The 18,865-nt window shown below is 44.6% G+C and overlaps 1 protein-coding gene across 27 annotated transcripts in view; it reads right to left on the bottom strand.

The window, feature by feature from the left end:
* Positions 1-18,865, bottom strand: part of col13a1 (collagen, type XIII, alpha 1) — a 78,878-nt gene that overhangs the window by 42,933 nt on the left and 17,080 nt on the right. For 21 of the 27 annotated variants that reach the window (XM_047028906.1, XM_047028912.1, XM_047028919.1 and 18 more), the window contains exons 3-4: positions 3,699-3,743; positions 1,449-1,456 (exon numbers count right to left, since the gene is read on the bottom strand). In XM_047028906.1, coding sequence (XP_046884862.1) covers positions 1,449-1,456; positions 3,699-3,743 — 53 coding nt within the window. The remainder of the gene's footprint in view (positions 1-1,448; positions 1,457-3,698; positions 3,744-18,865) is intronic. The other 6 variants (XM_047028921.1, XM_047028934.1, XM_047028932.1 and 3 more) reach the window with 1 other exon arrangement.

Here is an 18,865-nt window from a genome sequence, read left to right as displayed (position 1 = left end):
TAATGTGTTCGATTCTCCTTGACAGCCAACAGGCACAAAATGGGCCATTGAAAAAGCTATTAGAAATAAAAGAAAGCAAGAAATTCAACTGATAAACCATCATCCACTCTCTGAAAGTACATGTTTACATTGGACAGAAAAAAACATTTCCTTTCAGTATTGAAAGTCTGACTTCAAATAATAATTTCCTTGAAAATAAAAGGAAATGCTTTTCAGATTTTCCATGTTAAAATTGTATTCTTATGAATTCTGTTACTGTGTTAGAGAACACTGGTGGCAGCTCTATTCTGTCTCAACAGTTAAACCAAATGCTCTTTTACAAACTATTTTATTTTATTTGTGAGCAATCCTTTTGAAGTATAATGTTTTCTATTTTCTAGAACCAACCTTAAAAACATGAAATTCACCTTCAGTTTTTCTTGTCAACATTCAATCAAATCCTAAAGGAGATACTATTTACAAAATAGGCAATCACTACTGAAATTACAACTGAAGTTGATTTAACTTGACATTATTCATCTGAGACAATGGTCATCTTACAGAGTGCCATTGTCGACACCCACTCTATTGCTTGGACTGGCTGTCTCTGGCTTGGCCAATATGGCTGGCCAATGCTTGCTGGCTGTCCATCCCTTGGCCAATCAATCACTGCCATAGCCCGAAGCTGGGCCGCGACCTTCACCCCCTACTCAGCACCAGGACGCAGCTGTCGCAGCTGTGCCCAATTTTAGAGCCCCTGAGCCTAAGGTGTGCTATACATACTGCCCTCCCAGAGGACCCGGGGATAAGACCGAGCAGGTTAGCCCTCAGACATGTGGTGGCTAAGGCTAAGATCCTATAAGCATTTGGCAGGAGGCTAGGGCAGACATGGGAGATCATCATGGGATCTGCAAATGTCTTGAGTTTTCACTTGTCGACTCCAGGCATGATGGAGGCGTTTTGGAGTGGAAAAGACGCCCCATCTCCTGACATCACAAGTACCTTTATAAGCCTCCTCCGTGGAACTATTATTCAGATTTTCCAGGGAGGGATTTTTGGCTTAGGTGTTTGTCAAATCTACACTGCTGTACACACGCTGTATTTACAGTTGGATGTCATGATCCACAGCAATGTCTGAAACATTTGATGGTGTTGTCAATATTTTTTTAGCACTAATTTTAAGTATTTGACATTTAAGTTGAGTAGACATTTGGATGTGCAATTTTTTGGCAGAATAAGCAGATATGTGTATTTTACCTTACAGTCAAATATTAGTCCAAACAAGGGTTCTGTGCCCACAATTCAACATGAAAAGGGTGGAGTTGCTGTAAAATCAAACCTTTGACTGGATGCTCAAACACTCACAGTATGGAAATGCACAGTACATCTCCTTCACACACCAAACACCACAAATACAAAAACTGTCACTTTACCACACTCCTGCGAGACAAGGAATCACGTCTACTTACTGGAGGTCCTGTAAGAAGAGAAAGAGAGAAAAAAACAAAATTAGTCATATACCCATGCCTTTATGACATGGCATTGGGTTTGGAAGTTGGAAGTTGGAGGGAGTGTAGCTAGAGTTCATAATGAAAAGCTTTGTTCTGTTCTACCTAAGCGCCCTCAATCCCCTCACCTGTCATGCCACTGACAGATTCATAGTACAATAAACATCATGACTCAAAACTTTGGTGGAAGAAATAAATAGTGGCCCACTCCCAGATACCAAACTCATCCTCAAAGTTCAGCTCCTTGTAGATTCTAAACCTCACAGTAGCCTTGAGAAAAAGAGCACCTCAAAAAACCACCTATTTCAAATTCAAGATCATATTCCAGAACTACTCGTGGATTCATCAATGCTTTTTTTTGTCTAAACCTACACATCATCGGCAATACACTGGAGAATCAGCACATACATAGGCCAGGCTATGTTTTCAGAAACAAGTCACATCAAGACTTTGGCGCATAAATCAAGATATTCATTTCAGGAGCCTGTTGTTAATGTTGTAGATCATACATCTGAAAAGCGTACTCTGCCCTCCCACGAGACTGTCACTCCCGGCACTGGGAGCTTGAGACATTTCCCCTCCTCTGGCAGTGGTGGAAATAGCCTGCCTACCAAGCCCTGGATTGATGAGAGCAGGGATGGAGGGGGGAGAGCAGCAACTAGTGCCAGGGAGACAGCATATGACACAACCCCGCCTGTAGCTTGTAGTCTGAGCCGTTGAAGAACGCCAAACCGGCGCCGCTCCTCAATTGCTTCCTCCACGCCCAGTCAAGATTAATGCAACACACTGCTACAGCACTGCCAGCCAGTCAGACCTTTTTCCATTAGACACAGACCAGCTTGAATTACTCCTGCATCAGACTCTCTGAGAGGCAGTGAAATGACATCTACGTATTTACAGATTACTTTTGATGTTTTTACTGCCTTTGTCTGTGTATGTGTGTGTGCGCGCAGTTATTCACAGAGGTTGGAAAACCTCCATCAAAGGGCTCCTGATCGGTAACACAAACCTCAAACCTTCTATCAGAAACATATGGGAGGGACAGAGTCAGCCACCAGGCAAGACCTAACTTCTTTGGGATAGATATGCATCATACAACATCAATACCCTTCCCTTTGACCTTTTCAAGAGGTGAATCAGCTAGTCCTCAGTCACCAGAAGGAAACCAGTTGCTGCCAAACCAAGACAGGGAGCTCGCAATGTCATTGCATCCATCACTTCACACCGAAGACAATCCCGAACAACAGTTCATGTCCCTGAATGTCACGTCAACCGCAAGCTTATTCTCCTCTCTTGACTTTGGTCCGGTATTTGTATTTTTTACGACGTAAAAAAACTGCTGAGATATAACTATATGAAAAGATTTCCCCTGCTTAAATTGAACCCAGCAGCAGAGGAGAGCCGGAGAAAGAGGAGGGCTCTCCAGACTTCTTAAGTGAATAAGAGAATGAAAAATGGAGGGCAGTGAATTGGACAATCAGACCATTCTGTGAGGAACGAGACAGAAACAGGGCTGACTGGGGATCCCCAAATCCCCACCCCTGCAACAGAGGAGAGATAAGTCAAAAGGTCTGCAGTAAATTCGACTTAATATACTCGAAAATCTGTCACAGCTCAAGAGCAACAACCCTAAGGAGGAGTAGCCGCCCCTACCCGAAAGACTTGCAAACCTGACAGAGGGAAAGCAGTGCATCTGGCCACTCCTCCAGACAGACTACAGGTCTGACATGGGGGATAACGTGGAAGAGTAACAGGCAAAGTGGCCAAGGGTGACAATCCCTCTCTTCCAGGCTTCCAGCTTTATGCTTTCCTACTTTTTGTGTCTGTGTTTGGCTAGTAATCCGAGGAGGCATTTTTTCTAAGCTTCTGCTGAGTGGGCAGGTGCTATTTTCGGTGAACCCGAGTCCAAGCAAATGTCAAAGTGGTGTTTGCAGAACCCACAAGAGATTTTTGGGAGGGTTGTGTCGGAACTGGGGTTCCGTCGCGTTCCTGGATGACAGTTTTCCGTTCCACTTCATTGTGATGTACCCTCCTGAAAATATTTGGTATCTAGTTAAACATGTCATCACCAGAGATTTGCACCCCTGCTCAAAGGTAACCTGCTTTCTGTATAAGTGAGAATAGCCAGAAAAGAACAATCTGGAAGATTCCCCTGCACAGTTAGGTGGTTTCAGACATACAGTCCACATTGGGCAGGTACAGTAGACCTACCTGGATCCCCTTCGCGACCTCTCTTTCCCCTCGAGCCAGGAGGCCCTGGTTGAGAAACAACCAGCAGTTAGTCAAGAGGTTACACTCCATGTCTACCAGACAGCCTTTCAGCCCAACAGGATCCATCTGGCCAATAACATTACTCAGTGTACTGGAAGGTTCTACACCTTCATCTCACAATCATAAACGTATGAGGATTTGAGTATCCTGGTAAGGGTGAGGGGCATCTTATGAAATGAAAACAGCACAGCGCCATGTGTGGAAGCACCGGCCGGCCAATTTCATGCAGTCAAAAGCGTTTCCAAAAAAAGGAAGCATATATTTTTTGGAACAACACAAGCTCATGCTCAGCTTTTACAGGCGAATATCTCGCTACGCAGGTCCAACTATCGCTCGCTGAGTCACAAGCAGGGTTTTTGCCGTGTTCTAAATCATTCCTGCAGACTTGGGCCAGCCTCAGAGCCAGTGTCCGATCTCGCACGCGAGCATGGACTTGGATTCCTGCTGCATTCTGGGCTCGCGGTCACATCCTGTTGGCACGACCCACACAGGGAGGGACATCTATAGACAACCTTGGACCAAAGGCACATTAAGAGACATGGAGAGGCTTCAAATAGCCTCATGAGATGGCGCCTGATGTTGGGCTGCTGAAGCCTAAGCTTTGCACGCTAGTGGCAACGGTCGGCGCACGCAACACACACACACTGACCACAAATATAAAAAAGGAAGTTGTTCCATTGATATCATGCATGCCACATATCTTCGGTCGGGCGAAATGTGGTCCAAGTGTTGCTGACACCTGTTGTCCCTGCTTGTGTAAGGGCCCATGTCCCAGCTAATGGTGTTCTGAAATTGAGATCTACCATCTCATGCATGCATCCTCCTCACCCCTTATAATAGTTCAGCAGGCAGTCAAGTACTCAATACGTCTTCTAATGGTTCAGCCGGCAGGTTGTTACTCAACACTGCTTCTAATGGTTCAAGGGGAAGTTAATTACTCAACACTGTCTCTGCCTGAGTTACAGCTGGGACTGTCTTCCAAATCTCAGCAAAGCTTTTTTACAATGAGTCTACACCAGTTCAGTAGTAAACAGTAGTAACCTCCGGTTTATGTAACTAATGCTGCAAGGGTTCATGCATTGTCTATTAAATAAGACAACACAACTATGGGATCATTTGTGAACACTTCACTGCTAAATTCACATGACCTTTTGTGTCGTAGGGAGTGTACTGAAGCACAAGAGTCTTGTGGGCAGGTGGATTGTCATCTTGAGACGATTCCTCTACCGGGATCCAGATCCAGCCAGGAATAACCTCTGGAATTCTGGTGCTGAAAATACACCCTCTTCCCAACCCCCCTCATCCTAAACCAATCTCTCAAATTCACCACTTCTCCGATTGCCCTTGTAAACACACAGTAGTGTCCGCCACAAATGTATCGACTCTCAAGCTTCCGTACTGTGAGTGTAGTAGAGAGGTTAGGATACGCTGGACCACAGAAAGAGCTCTGTATAATCTGGTATGTACAGTGTGATCTGCCAGGATGGTAGGAATAACATTTGCGGTGTTGTGTAATATCGGGTATCACCTGTGGGCATGTCCTGTGGGGTATACTTTTGAGTATCACTAAGGTGAGTGGCATGGGAGTTAATTAATAAAGGGGGTTTAAATGAGGAGTATGTTAAGGCATTGAAAGATGTAATAAGGATCAATCTTCTGAAAAATAACTTTAATTACTAAATTACCTTAGGTGGGAACGGCTATAATTCTTCATATCAGCAGAACTTGCTCTCGAACTGAAATGACCCCAAATAGACTAAAATAACCCTAAAGCTGTAAACCATTCACATTTCATTTTCAGATTTTTGAGGGAGTAAAGAATACTCTTCAATAACAGTCATTTAAAACAAAAAGTAATTTTACTGAACAAATTTACATTCAGACTTTGAGGATTTTCTGCTGCAGTTGTGCAAACACTGGACCGGATTTACTTAGCAGGGGCGTTTACAGTATCTGTCGAAGACAAAAAGGGACTGAACTTTTGCACCTCTGACATTTGTAAGGCCTAAAAGAGGGAAGAAATTCTACACATTTCATGCCTTTTTCACAACTGCTAGGGCCTATATAAACGCTTGCTTGGTTTCCTAATAAAAGTATGGATGTGTGGCTGTTTTCCAAAAGGTGAGTTAGATTAGTTGACTCCTTCGCCGTCCCTGCTTCCTCGGGGGAACCAATAAAAGCTGACAACGGTCCTATTAGGTTACACGTGCTCCACAAAAATAACGTCTGGCCAACCTAACAGTTCATCACACATCCCTTCGTCTGCTCATTTCCTACTTGTCCTGGGGTGTGTGTGTGTCTCTGTGTGTGTGTGTATGGTGGGGGAGGGGTGGGGTGGGGGGGTTGAAGTCAGGGGTGGGTACCCATGAAAGAGATGCCATGTCCTGAATGGTAGACGGCTGACTGTGGGGACCCAGACACAAGTCCTCCTCCTCGTCCTCTTACTGTTCCCCGATCTGACAGACGACCCATTCACAAGGAGTATGTGTAGCTTTGTTGCCTTGTTAAACATGAGTCATAGTTCCAGAGCCTGTGGTGATTTCTTTTGGCTTGCACTCCACTGATGTCATGTTCTGAGTAAAATGTTAAAGTTAAGAGAGGTGGGGCCGATCGTTATGAAAAGATGCTCTCTAATGTGGATTATGAGTGACCCAAAAACCCTGCTTGACACATTTTGGCATTATAATGTGTACACACTTGACTGGAACACAAACATACACATCCAGAAATATTTCCTATGTGTCATTTAGCGTGTAGAAACCGGTTCATGGTCAAGATGACAGTGCTTGTGCACACAAGACTTGGCTGAATGAGCTATTACAGCATATGGAGAAGGCCATGGGAAAGAGCTTCAGTCAACGAGCCAGTAAGGGGTGAGGGCAAACACTGCTATGTTAACCATAAACATTCTCAAATCCTCATCCCTAGTTTACCTGTGCAAGGTTTCTACTGTTGTTGTAACACACTGCCAATGGTTCTCAATAATCTGATATATTTTCAAAATAATGTCAAAACCCAATACAAAACGAGTTTCAAGGGACCTTTGCAGCTCTTTTCTTATGATCAGATTTAGGATACCACATGACAGAAAACTCAGCCCTATCATAAAGGGATCTCCTCCCAGGAATGTCGGGGAGAAGACAAGTTGGTTCACCTATTACACACTCAATCAAATGGCTTTGTAAAGAAACTAAGCTATTTTCCCGAACAACCGCTTGGACCCCAAAAGCCAAACCACTAAGCCGGAGATTATGTAATTACACCTTGCTTCATACAGCAGATCATCACAAAGACGGTATTGTGTTTGGACCAGAAAAGCCACAATTAACCTGACTTTACCATTATGTTCCCAAATTGTTCTTGGAAGAAGAAAAGGCATCACATCTTGAACAAACCCACTGTAGACTGGGCAGAAGACAAGGCTTTGTTTCCCAATCCATTCAGGTTAGTGGTTTCATGGAGAGGGTGCATGAATCATATCTTTGATTCCACACCTCCATATTTTCCATGATTCAAATCTCAGACATTGGATGGAAACAATTGAATATTGGCTCTGGTGGGTCAAGTTCAGAGTTTGGTATTCTGCAGGTTTAAGCACAAAGCACACATACTACAGGAATCACCTGTACATTGAGATAAGTGTGATCTATAAGAATTGGAGGAAAAAAATACACATATATATAACGTTTTTAACGTTGTTTTGTTATGCAATAAGGACTTAAAAATTGATTAGATTTTTTAGCCAGGGTGATGGTGGCAAAGAGCACCAAAGCCTGTTTCATGATAGATGAGTTTGAAACCAGTCAAATGCAACCACTTTAGTTTAGTAGGAGTTTGAATATATATGGTGTAGTTTTTTCTGATTATTATCGAAAACTAACTTTTTTTGTCTTCCAATTAGCAAAGTAACACATCTGAGAGAGCACTGGACACAAAGTACAAACTATTAGTAAGAAATTAGGTTAAACTGCATTGCTCTAGAATACCAAGCTCCATTTCCCTGACTTGCTAATTCACCTAATCATTGGAAATGCACAGTCAGGACCTTTCGGAAACTGGCCAGCGCTTTTAATGAGGCTTTACCATGGCTCCTCTTTCATTGACTTAATAGCAGGTTTGCATTCAGACACACTGAGGTTTCATTCAGGTTGACAAGGTTTTGCTTTTGTAAGCCCTGAACTTTTGTTGGACCTTAGGCCATGAAATAACAGGACACAAAGGAGCAGAGGAAGAAAAGAAAAAAAAACCCAGAGAAGGAGGTCTTTGAACTGACAGGAAAGTCAATAGAGACACAAAGGTCAGCTGATTCTTAACATCTAACCTCACCGTTGAAAACTCCCAGAGCTACAAGTCAACAGTTTAGGCTATAAAATGCCTTCCAAAAATAAAAGGTAATTTCAATATTAACACCTGTCATATCTAGCAGATGTTAAAGACATTATGTCACAACTCACTATAACAGGGAAGGGTCTGGGTAGAGAGAGGATATACTCCAAGCAAACTGCATGATGGTTTTTAGTTTTTTTTTTACTGACAGAACCTCCCAGAAAATCCTCCTTTCAATGTATTCCACAAGGATGGTCCCTCTGTAACCCAAGCAGGGCCCTCTGCTCTAGCTGTTAAATAACCTTCAACAGGCCTCTGTCATGAAAACCAATATGTCATCCACTGCGTACTTCCTATACTGTTTGTCACCAGCCAGCCAAAGGAAACAAGCCCACCAGAGTGAAGACATATCTGGGAAAGAAAACCAGGGGAGTCCCATACCAGCACGTGGGGCAGCTGCATTCCACCCCGTTAATGTTTTTAAATCTTAAGGATTTCTTTTTTTATGTGTCCTGTGGGGTTTGGACATAGTCCCAAAAATATTTGGGGTAAGGGTTTAATGTTTGTCTGAGGTGGGAGAGTGAGGATTTAAAAGAGAGACAATGAGCCAAAGCAATCTTCTGTTTTTCTAACTGGGAGGTATTTGACAACTCAAGCAGCGAAATACAATGCATAGCAGCACATTAATGAAACAAACAGACATGTGATAGATGATATGGAAACTATTTGGAGAGGCTCTCTTATTTTATAATAACAATTGATTATTTGTCATTATTTGTAAAGGGTCACTTGGGTCATCAAGAAGATGAAAACTGATCTATTTGTATGAAGGAATTGGAGAGACGCTGTATGAGGGAATCAACATGGATTATAAAGGCTTTATAAAGTGTTTAAACTTGTGTTTAGAGTTGGGACATATAACAAAAAATGTACTTTTACGTGCTGCTTCTAATAATAGTTTTGGCACCTGCGGGTACCGTACAGCAGAGAAGGAAACAGCCCACGCCTGTCAGTGTAGAGAGCGGCAATCAGGCGCCACACTTATCCAGCCGGCCACGCATTAACCGCTTCTTGACTCACAAACACATTATTTACAAGAGACAAATGGCATCAAGGGCAAGGTTAAAACAACACGTTTAGAACGGCAAGGGATGTCTCTGGATGTTTTATGCTTGGCCTCAGACGACAGTAAAAGGATTGTGCAAAGCTAGCATTCCTCCCCTGCAACCTTTCAGGCCTCATGTGGACGTGTATATCCGCTGAAGGCCTCGCTGAGAGAAATGAACATGGGGATGTGATCTAGGCGTGTGTTATTGTTTCCAGAATCTGATGAATGAATCAACTGTGGAGCCTCTTGTAAAAACGGGCCTAATATAACAAACAAGGAGAAGTACAGTCAGTTAATCACATCAACAGGTAGCCAAGATGTATTGAGTTTGACCAACATCCATAACAACGACTGAAATGTTTAGTCATATCTGCAAATAAGTAGTGCATTAACTAGCCTATATGTGCACCGTATAGCTACTATGCTTGTTTATCTGTGTTTTATTAAAGTTATGAGTGTGTGAAATAAAAAGAGCTGTTGACATCCATTCTTCACCATATTCTTCTGTTTATATTTTCAGATATTGACACTCAAGGTAATTCAGCTCAATGTGAGCTGCGAATATTTCTGCACCAAGGACTTTCTACCTGTCATCAATCCTCGACATAAATCTGGGTGAGGCTACTGACTAACATCGTGATTCTGTGAAAAATCTAATCACAGCTTGACTTTTACATGCCAATTAGTCACTGACATAATCCCCCTCGGCCTTGAAACAACCAAAACAAGCTTGTTAAGTTTCCTCAGGTTTTCCCTCTAGAAAGCATTCTATCAACTTTGACAGCCAAGTTAGACAAGTGGCTCTACCCAACAGTGTCACAACATTCATGTGATACAGCCCAGACGTCGAGGCTCCCCCTGGGCCACTGCGTAGGGACCACAGGGCCTTGCTTCCATTCCTAACCACACTCTGCTGCCAAGATCAAAAATGAGGTGCGATGTAGATTTTAAGAGCTAGTGCCTCTTAATATTGAGTTACTAGGGGGGAATAGGGAGGGTATCTTGCCGTGCAAGAAGTTATTAAAACAGAAGCTCAAAGACAGACACAGAGAGACAGAGAGACACAGAGAGACACAGAGAGAGAGAGAGAGAGAGAGAGAGAGAGAGAGAGAGAGAGAGAGAGAGAGAGAGAGAGAGAGAGAGAGAGAGAGAGAGAGAGAGAGAGAGAGAGAGAGAGACAGAGACAGAGACAGAGACAGACAGCGAAAAGAAAGAGGGATTAGGAATCAAAGAAAAATGTGAGAAAGACAGAAAAGGAGAGAGAAAGACAGAGATCGATAGCAAAGAGAGAGAATTCAAAAGAGAAAATGGAGAGACAGAGAAAGGGAACAACAGAGAGAGCAGACGTTTGTTGCATGGCTGAAATAAACGGGTAGGAACTCAACACTTTTACCATGTGTGCTGTATAAAGGATTGGCATTTGGCCAGCTCTACACTACACACCGACTCTAGTGTTAAAAAGGGAGCTCTAAAATGGGTATTACCTTGAGCTAATTAGAAAAGCAGAGCCATTGGCATAAACATCACAGATCCAATTTGTTAAAGGTGACAAAAACAGTCTGGGTTCGATTAGAAGAGGAACAACCCTCAATTGTTTAAATCTGGAGAAAAAATTGTGTTTGAGTACGAAAATATTTGAGAACCTTTAAAGATTTGTATCTGGAAAGCCTGTGATATTTTTGCAAAGACTGTCAGGTGAAATCATGCTAACTGTCTAGCTATGCAACTCTATTCTTTCTAAATCTCAAACCTGGCTCAATGGTAGAACTGCCGCCATCTTGAATCCCAAAGTTGAAATAGTCTGGTCCCAACCACAGTGACACTCTTACCCTCCTCATACCTCTACCCTGCCCCCTGTGGGACAGAGAGGGACTGGCAAGCATCCTTCAGTTCAACCACAGGCACCCAGCCATGTCTATTTCGCAATGTCCCAAGCCGACAGAAGGCCCCATTGCGTTAAGTCGGCCATTTGTCATGAACATGGACACCTCGATGTCACGACTCACGGCTAAGGTTGGAAACTGTCATCGGAGCCATTAGTCAGAGACGGCTCCCAAGGTCTGAACAAATGAATCAAACACATTGAGCTGTGAGAGCTGTAAACATTCTACTTGTGTTTCAACAGAACATAGTACAGGACTGCTGTCGCCTGAGCCCTGCGGTCGCACCATATCGCCATGGGAACAGAACTGGATTCATGCGGGCGTATTTCAAGCTTTTAAAACAACAGTGTGTTTTCTGATGGTACTCCGACATGGGTCATAAGATTCAAAATCATTTTACAGAGCACATTCTAAACAAGATCAAGATACCTCCTTCTCCGCTTTCACTATCCTCCAGTATCACTACTGTGATACTGTAGTTCAAAGGTCTATTTTGGTTCCCTTCAACACAGGATATCCAAATAAACACACGGCTTGGTGAAGGATGACATGTCTACCAAAAGGACAAACAAAGTAAAAAAGCCAAATCACATGAAAATATCACATTACAGCAAGGAAGGTGGAAGCCTTAAATGAGAAAAACAGACCTGGCCACAAATGCGAACTTGCGTCTAGCCGGAGGGAGTTATGACTGACAAGACATTTCATTCCTAAAACCATCAGAACACCCCTGGACCCTATTTCCCAGTCTCCTCTCCTCTCTTCTCCTGTCCTCTCTTCTCATCCCAACAGAAATTAAAACTCACAGATCAGTCAATGGAAACGGATTGCAAATGAAAAAATATCGAAACCTTAGCGCGTGCATGAGGTTAATAGACTGCTGCAGCAATGTGCACCGACCCTTACTGCTTAGTTAAGGACTGTTGCAGAGGACGTTTGGCTTCAGCCCTCTCTGTTACATCTCAAAATAAGCGTACCATGCCACCACTCTGGACAACAGGACTACCACCATGGCTGTGACAGGAGAAATAGCAGTGCATCTTGTAAAACACAATCCTGTGCTGTAATATGACTAACTGGCAGGGCAAAAGGTATGTCTGATGTGGATTTCTGAAAGCACACCATAAACAATATAAATGCTAGCGCAGACTTTTATGCCATCATAAGTTTTGTGTCATAATTTAGGTGGAATTGAAGCAAAATCTTTTTTATCAACCCCCAATGGACGTTTTCCATTCTATAAACACTCCAATCATTAATTAAACTGGATCATAGTTCAGTGTTTCTGATTATAGGCAAATATATATGAAACTCGATGTGTTTTGCACTGTATTTGCATCTCATTGCCATGGGGATGTCGAGGGCAAGAGGTCACATACCTGTACACTGTACTCTGGAACAGTGTTGACTTGGAGCGACTGAGTTCTTTCTCTCAGCCTCCTCTATCCTGGTCTGGCCAATAACTACATACATCCAAACACTGACCAGAGTCTGTTCCCAGAACCTGCTCTGTCCACAAAAACCCTCCCCCCCCACCCTCCCCCTCTTCCTCCTCTCTTTTTCCCCATATGTACTTTCCTCTGAACTCTTTCCTCTTCATCTTTCCTCTCAGTACTTCTGTGTGCTCCTCGGTTTATCTCGGTCCCGTCTTTCTTTCTACCTCTCTCCCCATTTCCCTCCTCTCTTTCCAGATGTCTTCCGCCCTGCTCCGCAGAAAGCCCTTCTGGGTGATCTATAAGGGATTTCCTACACCACACGTCTGCATCTCCGATCCACTGCACGTGACATTCGCACAGAGGCCAAACCTACACCCTCCACCCCCCCGCACAAACACATCAACACAAACACACACACGCTGTACACTCAACATGAAGGGATTCATCCTATACCTTCATGTGCCACCCTAGCTCCCTGAAATCATGAAACCCTGAAACTTAAAGCTGGTCTATTCCAGGGGTCCCCCCTTGGGAGAGGAGCCCTCAACCATAAACCAAAACATGACTGTTGGTCTCGCTCAAAAACACCACCAGGCTAAAAGTAACTTCTATGAGTTTGCATAGCCTGCAAACAGCCGTTAGCTAAGGAGCTAGCTATGTAGGATATCCAGCCTTTTACAGCATTACAGGGGAGTCAAGGTACATAGACTTAACCTTGTAGTCCATATGGGAGACAACACTGTCGCTCATTTCATACCTTGAGGCTGGGTTTACTGTAAGGACTCTGTACATTTACAAAGAAACAGACAGTGGGAGAGAGCAGTGACATGCAACCAGTGACCACACACACACTAATTCACACACACGAATGTACACACACACACATGTTTTTCAGGCTCCAGTAGAAGGCATCAATGACCTGTATTTATTCAGTCCAGATTATGTTATTAGTGGATCTGAAAAACGAGAGTCTAAACAATGTCTCCATGTATTTATGCACACATAGCAAGTCCATACACACGTTCGCAAAGAGACTGGAGACTTGAACTGGTCATATGGAAGTTACCATAACAAACGGCTGTGGCACACTTACAAAAACACACACACGCGCCCACACACACACACATGGGCACACACTTAAAAAATGATTATCCAACATCAATAAACATGAAACAGACCTTGTTTGTCTTCAAGCCCTTTCAAAAAAAGGACATATGGACTTTCTCACAGTCAACAAGAGAAATTAGCCTTGTCCCCTACTAGTATGGAACACTTGCTCCAGGGCATTCCAAAACAAGGGAGGAAGTCAGTCAGCTCTTCAGAGAAAACACAAAAACATGGCCTCCCCCCACTGTTTCTTCTACTGCAGGGGCTGAACAAACGCCACTCACAAGCCAGAGGGATCAGACTTCAGGCTGGTGAAGCCTCGGGCTTAGCTGGGTTCTTATGAAAAGGAATCTGCTTTCATAGAATAGGAAGAGAAGCTTTGGGAATTTCGGTATTCCCATGTGAACAAAGTTGGTTCAGTCAAAAGGGAACTGAGGCTCAGTTGAATATCTAGATTGGTCCATATGACATGATGCTGGAATTTCAACAATGTCCCCTATTGTACAGTATATAATGGGGTATTCCATAATGGTGTATAGGATATAGCACTAATGAAATTATTAAAACTCTGTTGACATGTTGGTTAAATCTCAGTGTGGCATTGACACAAACCTTATAGCCTTTTACTTGGGTTTGTTGGAAAAATATTACCTCAACATTACCCTCCATTCAGAGCCAAACCCAATCAGGAGATTCAATAAGAATGTATCCACATAGTAACATTCAGTTCCTATATGACTGTGTGTGCATGTGTGTGTGATTATGTGTATGTGTGTGCCAATGCCTCCATGTGTGTAGGGCACCAGTGTGGTCACCGGCCATGCACTTCCAGAAATGACAAACTTCAAAGTATTTAAGAACACTGACCCCAGGTCGGACACAGAATCCAATAAAACAATCCCAGATTGCACCAGACTCCTTGGGGTGATTATTAATAACTCCAAGTTTCCGGACAAAGGAAGCTTCGGCATAATGGCAAAGGGCCTCTCTCTCATGGTGGTTGCTGACCACACTGGCTCACAAACCAGCTGGTCTTTGATTGTTCTGCTCAGAACAAAACAAGCCCCCGCGCGCAACGGCAGCCATTGTATATCTTTGAATCTCAGACCAGCCATGCAGAACCACCGACCAAACACCCCCATGGCTGCTGGCCTTCTCCAGTCGCAGGACAGGACAATAACATAGAGTGGCTTGCCAGGAAGCTGTGGGGTCCATTTTGGCTCGCTGGAGCGAAACTGCAGAGCCATAGCTGCGCGAGGGGTGTCCGACCTCAGCGCACAGTTAGGGTTCATAATCTGGGATATCCATGTCTCCACGCGTCAGTAATCGCAGCAGGTCAAGCGTGACTGCAATGTTGACTGAGTTAGCATGGTGGCTAGATGAAGGGGGGAGGCACCTTTAAGTTTCCACTTTCTCAAATTTCAAAAGTATTTTTTAATAGAATGCATGTTCCTTGTAATAGAAAACATACAGCGTTTTGATGCACAGTATACCTCTGACCAGTGGTCCCTCAGTCCCCACTGTTGCGCCGATGTAAATCCATCGAAATGTACGTCGCCAAACACAGATGTTGCATCTGCAGTGCCCAATCCATCGCTGAAGTACGTTATTTAATAGGAGCTAAACTAAACAGGCTGTAGATGTTCTGAAATTCCGTGGACAAAAGCATTGGAACTTCTTTGTTTGCTTTCAAGTTGTACGCTATCACGTTGGGCAAAAGCAACCCAATACAATGCCTTATAGAGACGCCAACATATGCATTCAGGGATTTCTGCATCACCAAAGACACCTCAAAGCAGAATACTAAAGGAGCATTCCGTGGTGACAGTATCCGCCGCTTTCTCGCGCCCCCAATTCTGCCACCTCCCCACCCCCTCATTTCGACCCCCAGTCTTGGATTAAGCTCAATCATCACTTCCCTGGTGAGCTGATGTTGACGAAAGGTAAACAGGGGGTAGAGGTATCCATACCACACAAACAAAACACACAAACACACACACACACACACACACAGGGGAGATCTAATCCTGGATGAGGGGGCCTTGACAGGCTGAGAACAAACACTGTACCCCTCAACCCTCGCCTCCCCCGCCCCTCCCCTCCACACACACACAGGCACACATCATCCCAACTCAACCTGGCTGTGAAAGCCTGTCAGGCCCCAATCCTATCCCCCTACCCCCTGGGCTGGGGAGGGGGGTAAGCTACAGTAAATTATGATATCAGGTTTGGTGTAGACCTGCGCCTGGGAGAGTTGGGCTGTTTTATCAGGAGGGTCTTGGCATTTTAGTGTGGGGCCCAGGTCTTGGCACCGCATGAGTGAGGGGGGGAGCAGAGGAGAGACCTGGCCCTGTCAACCACATAGGGCAATGCCTCACATACTGCATGCGAGGGATATCGAGAGTGTGAGGCGTGTGTGTGGTTGGTGTGTGTGTGGGGGGGGGGGGGGGGGTGGAAAATGGAAAGTAGTGAGAGATAGTCTGCAGTCTGAAAATCCCCAGGGCTCCCAACCTCTTCCTCAGCAGGCATCTGAAGGGACATCTACAGCGCAAGAGACTTCAAGGAAAGGTCCACCCTGCCTTTTCTATCAATCAGATCTAAAAGCCTCTAACAATGTACTTGCCAAGCAGCTACCCCTCATTCGTGGCTCGGTAATGTGCGGTCTAGGAAATTGGTCTGTTTGAAGTACGGTGGGACTGAGTCAAAGGAGGCCACCAGTTCAGACGGAGGTCAGAGAAGACCCTGGAACTCTAATGCGTACAACGTCTGGGTCAGGAACAGTACCACCAGCCCTTAGATCTGAAGACAGCCTGTTTGCGAAACACTGGCACTTGTTTTGTCTCGTGCGCATGACAAGAGACCAAAACACACACTATCGACACACATACACACAGGAGAATAAGCAAATACAGATACAGACAAAGAGCGGGAAAGGGTGTGTGCGTGTGTGTGTGAGTGTGTGTGTGTGGTAGGGTAGGAGGGATGGTGAGGTGGAGAAAAACACTCACACAAACACTTGAACACACATCTGCCTGACAACCCAGCGATGGGGCCCGGCCAGGGAGAGGGTTTGACACCCCGGCCTGGTCACAGCCCTCCAGCATTGTAAATAACCTTGTTTATCTTGGGGACATCAAATGCTGTTTAACGGCTAGATGAGCAAACCAACTGTCAGCCCCCCTTTCCCCCTCTCTCTCCCCCCCCCCCTCTCTCCCCCCCCCCCGCCCGCCTCACCAGTCACCCTCTGCATGGCATTGCTGTCTGTTTGGCTCTCTCTGTTACTCCATTAACCCCCTCCATTCCTAGGTGTGCAGCCCTCTCTGGTTTCACAGCTGGGTAAGTCATTGGAGAGAATCTGGTGTCATCATCCTTCCCCCCTCTCTCGCTTAGCCTCAGGGATGACACAGCAACAGGCCCGACCTTTGACCCTTAGGATAAGGGGTCGACCATATGAGATGAGGGGCCAGATAACCTTTATGGCGGCAGACAATCCATAGACTGGATATCTGCGAGGATGTCATTATAGAGACAAGGAAGTCAAGAACATTCTCTTAACGACAAGGAAGTGAATGTGTCTTTGTCAGGTTCCACCACATCTAAATACAAAAACAATATTTGTAAATGTGCTTTCAAACAGAAGGGGAAATGTTTAGCCAGTAAAAGTTTTGTAACTGACATTCTTTCATTGAAACTGCCTGTTATTCCAACCTCCACCCGCCTCACACATTTTTCTGTCATTTGCCAACAAGGAGCTGTGATGTGAGTCCTTTTACAAGTCCACCCCAGTCTGGGAGCCATTTTCTCCACTTTTGATGTGGGTTTGATGGCAGTTGGTCTCTGGGAAGTCTCCTCTGTGTTGACAGACCAGCAGCTTGTCAGAGCCAACACTGTATTCCCCTGCTGGGCTTGCTTACTGACTTGTAATTGACAAGTGCCTGTTAAGCTTTCCACTGTAAGAAAGAGCAGAAGACCAGGGGGGCCCTGTGGAGAAGCTTCACCCTTATTTCAGTCTCTGACCTGGACACCATGTCTACTGGGTTACACTTTCCAAGACCTTTACTGAGCCAACCTGGTGCTCTCATCTTTCAAAACAGATGCATTTTTACGTTTTATTTTATTTTTATTGGACCACACCAGCGAGGGCCATAACAGGACCCCTTTGAGGTGATTGGTTAACGATGACATTCGGTGTGTAAGGCCTGGATGGGTTTTGGTCTCCTACATTGCCTGAACAAAATTCCACTGAAAAGTCGAGTCTCATATAACGATGGAATTTGAGCAATTCAATCACCTCACTGTCCTTCTTATTCACACTCTTTTAAACAGGCCCTAGGTCCCCCACTTTGGGCTTCGGGTGTCGTGGTGGCTAGGCCATGATCCAGAACCTCTGGAAAATCCATAGAGCTTCTCCACATTTTTCTCCTTCACCTCGGAGGATTGACGCACTAACGGCTTTGCAAGGCAAACGGAGACAAGCACAGCTCCTACGTGGGAGCTGCGCACATTCTTCTGTGGGGGAAAGGAATTCAACGCACCCTGGAGCTCACGTACAAGTCCACATACTGACAAAGCGTCTATCGAAGATGGAGTTGATTGTCTCCTTGAAGACCCACCATTATGTTTAAAGGGGAAACCGAGGACTATGAGGGAGACAGAAGGAGAGAAAGTGAATGAGAGAGAGAGAGAGTGAATGAGAGAGAGAGAGAGAGAGAGAGAGAGAGAGAGAGAGAGAGAGAGAGAGAGAGAGAGAGGGAGAGAGAGAGAGAGAGAGAGAGAGAGAGAGAGAGAGAGAGAGAGAGCGGGGAAGAAAACAGAAAAAAGTTTTACTGTGACTAATTAAATATTGGTATAGATAGGCAAGCTGATCTCTCAGTGTCTCTCTCTGTATTCTGGGTTTGCATTGTAACGCATCATGGTTTGACCTCTTCACAAAACAACTCCTCAAGGCTTTACACTGAGACAACCTCCATGAGGTAGGCCATATTCCAAAGGACACAGAAGATTATATCAACAGTTCTGTTTGTTATGATTGCATGACAAATGTTCAACATGTGAACGCTATTATCGTCTTCCTGTCAATGATAAGGATCTCCAGAATGAGGAAAGTGACACGTGAAAGGGTGACAGAAGTGAAGAGTAAACCAAATCTGAGAGAAATGTGTACCTCAACATGACCTTTACTTCCAGTCTCCTGGACGCCACACAGGAAATATCAATTTTGACCCCTTGGCAGACCAAGACAGATGC

This window comes from Hypomesus transpacificus, chromosome 11, assembly GCF_021917145.1.
Source record: "Hypomesus transpacificus isolate Combined female chromosome 11, fHypTra1, whole genome shotgun sequence".
NCBI lineage: Eukaryota > Metazoa > Chordata > Actinopteri > Osmeriformes > Osmeridae > Hypomesus > Hypomesus transpacificus.
This window is presented reverse-complemented; position numbering and strand designations above follow the sequence as displayed.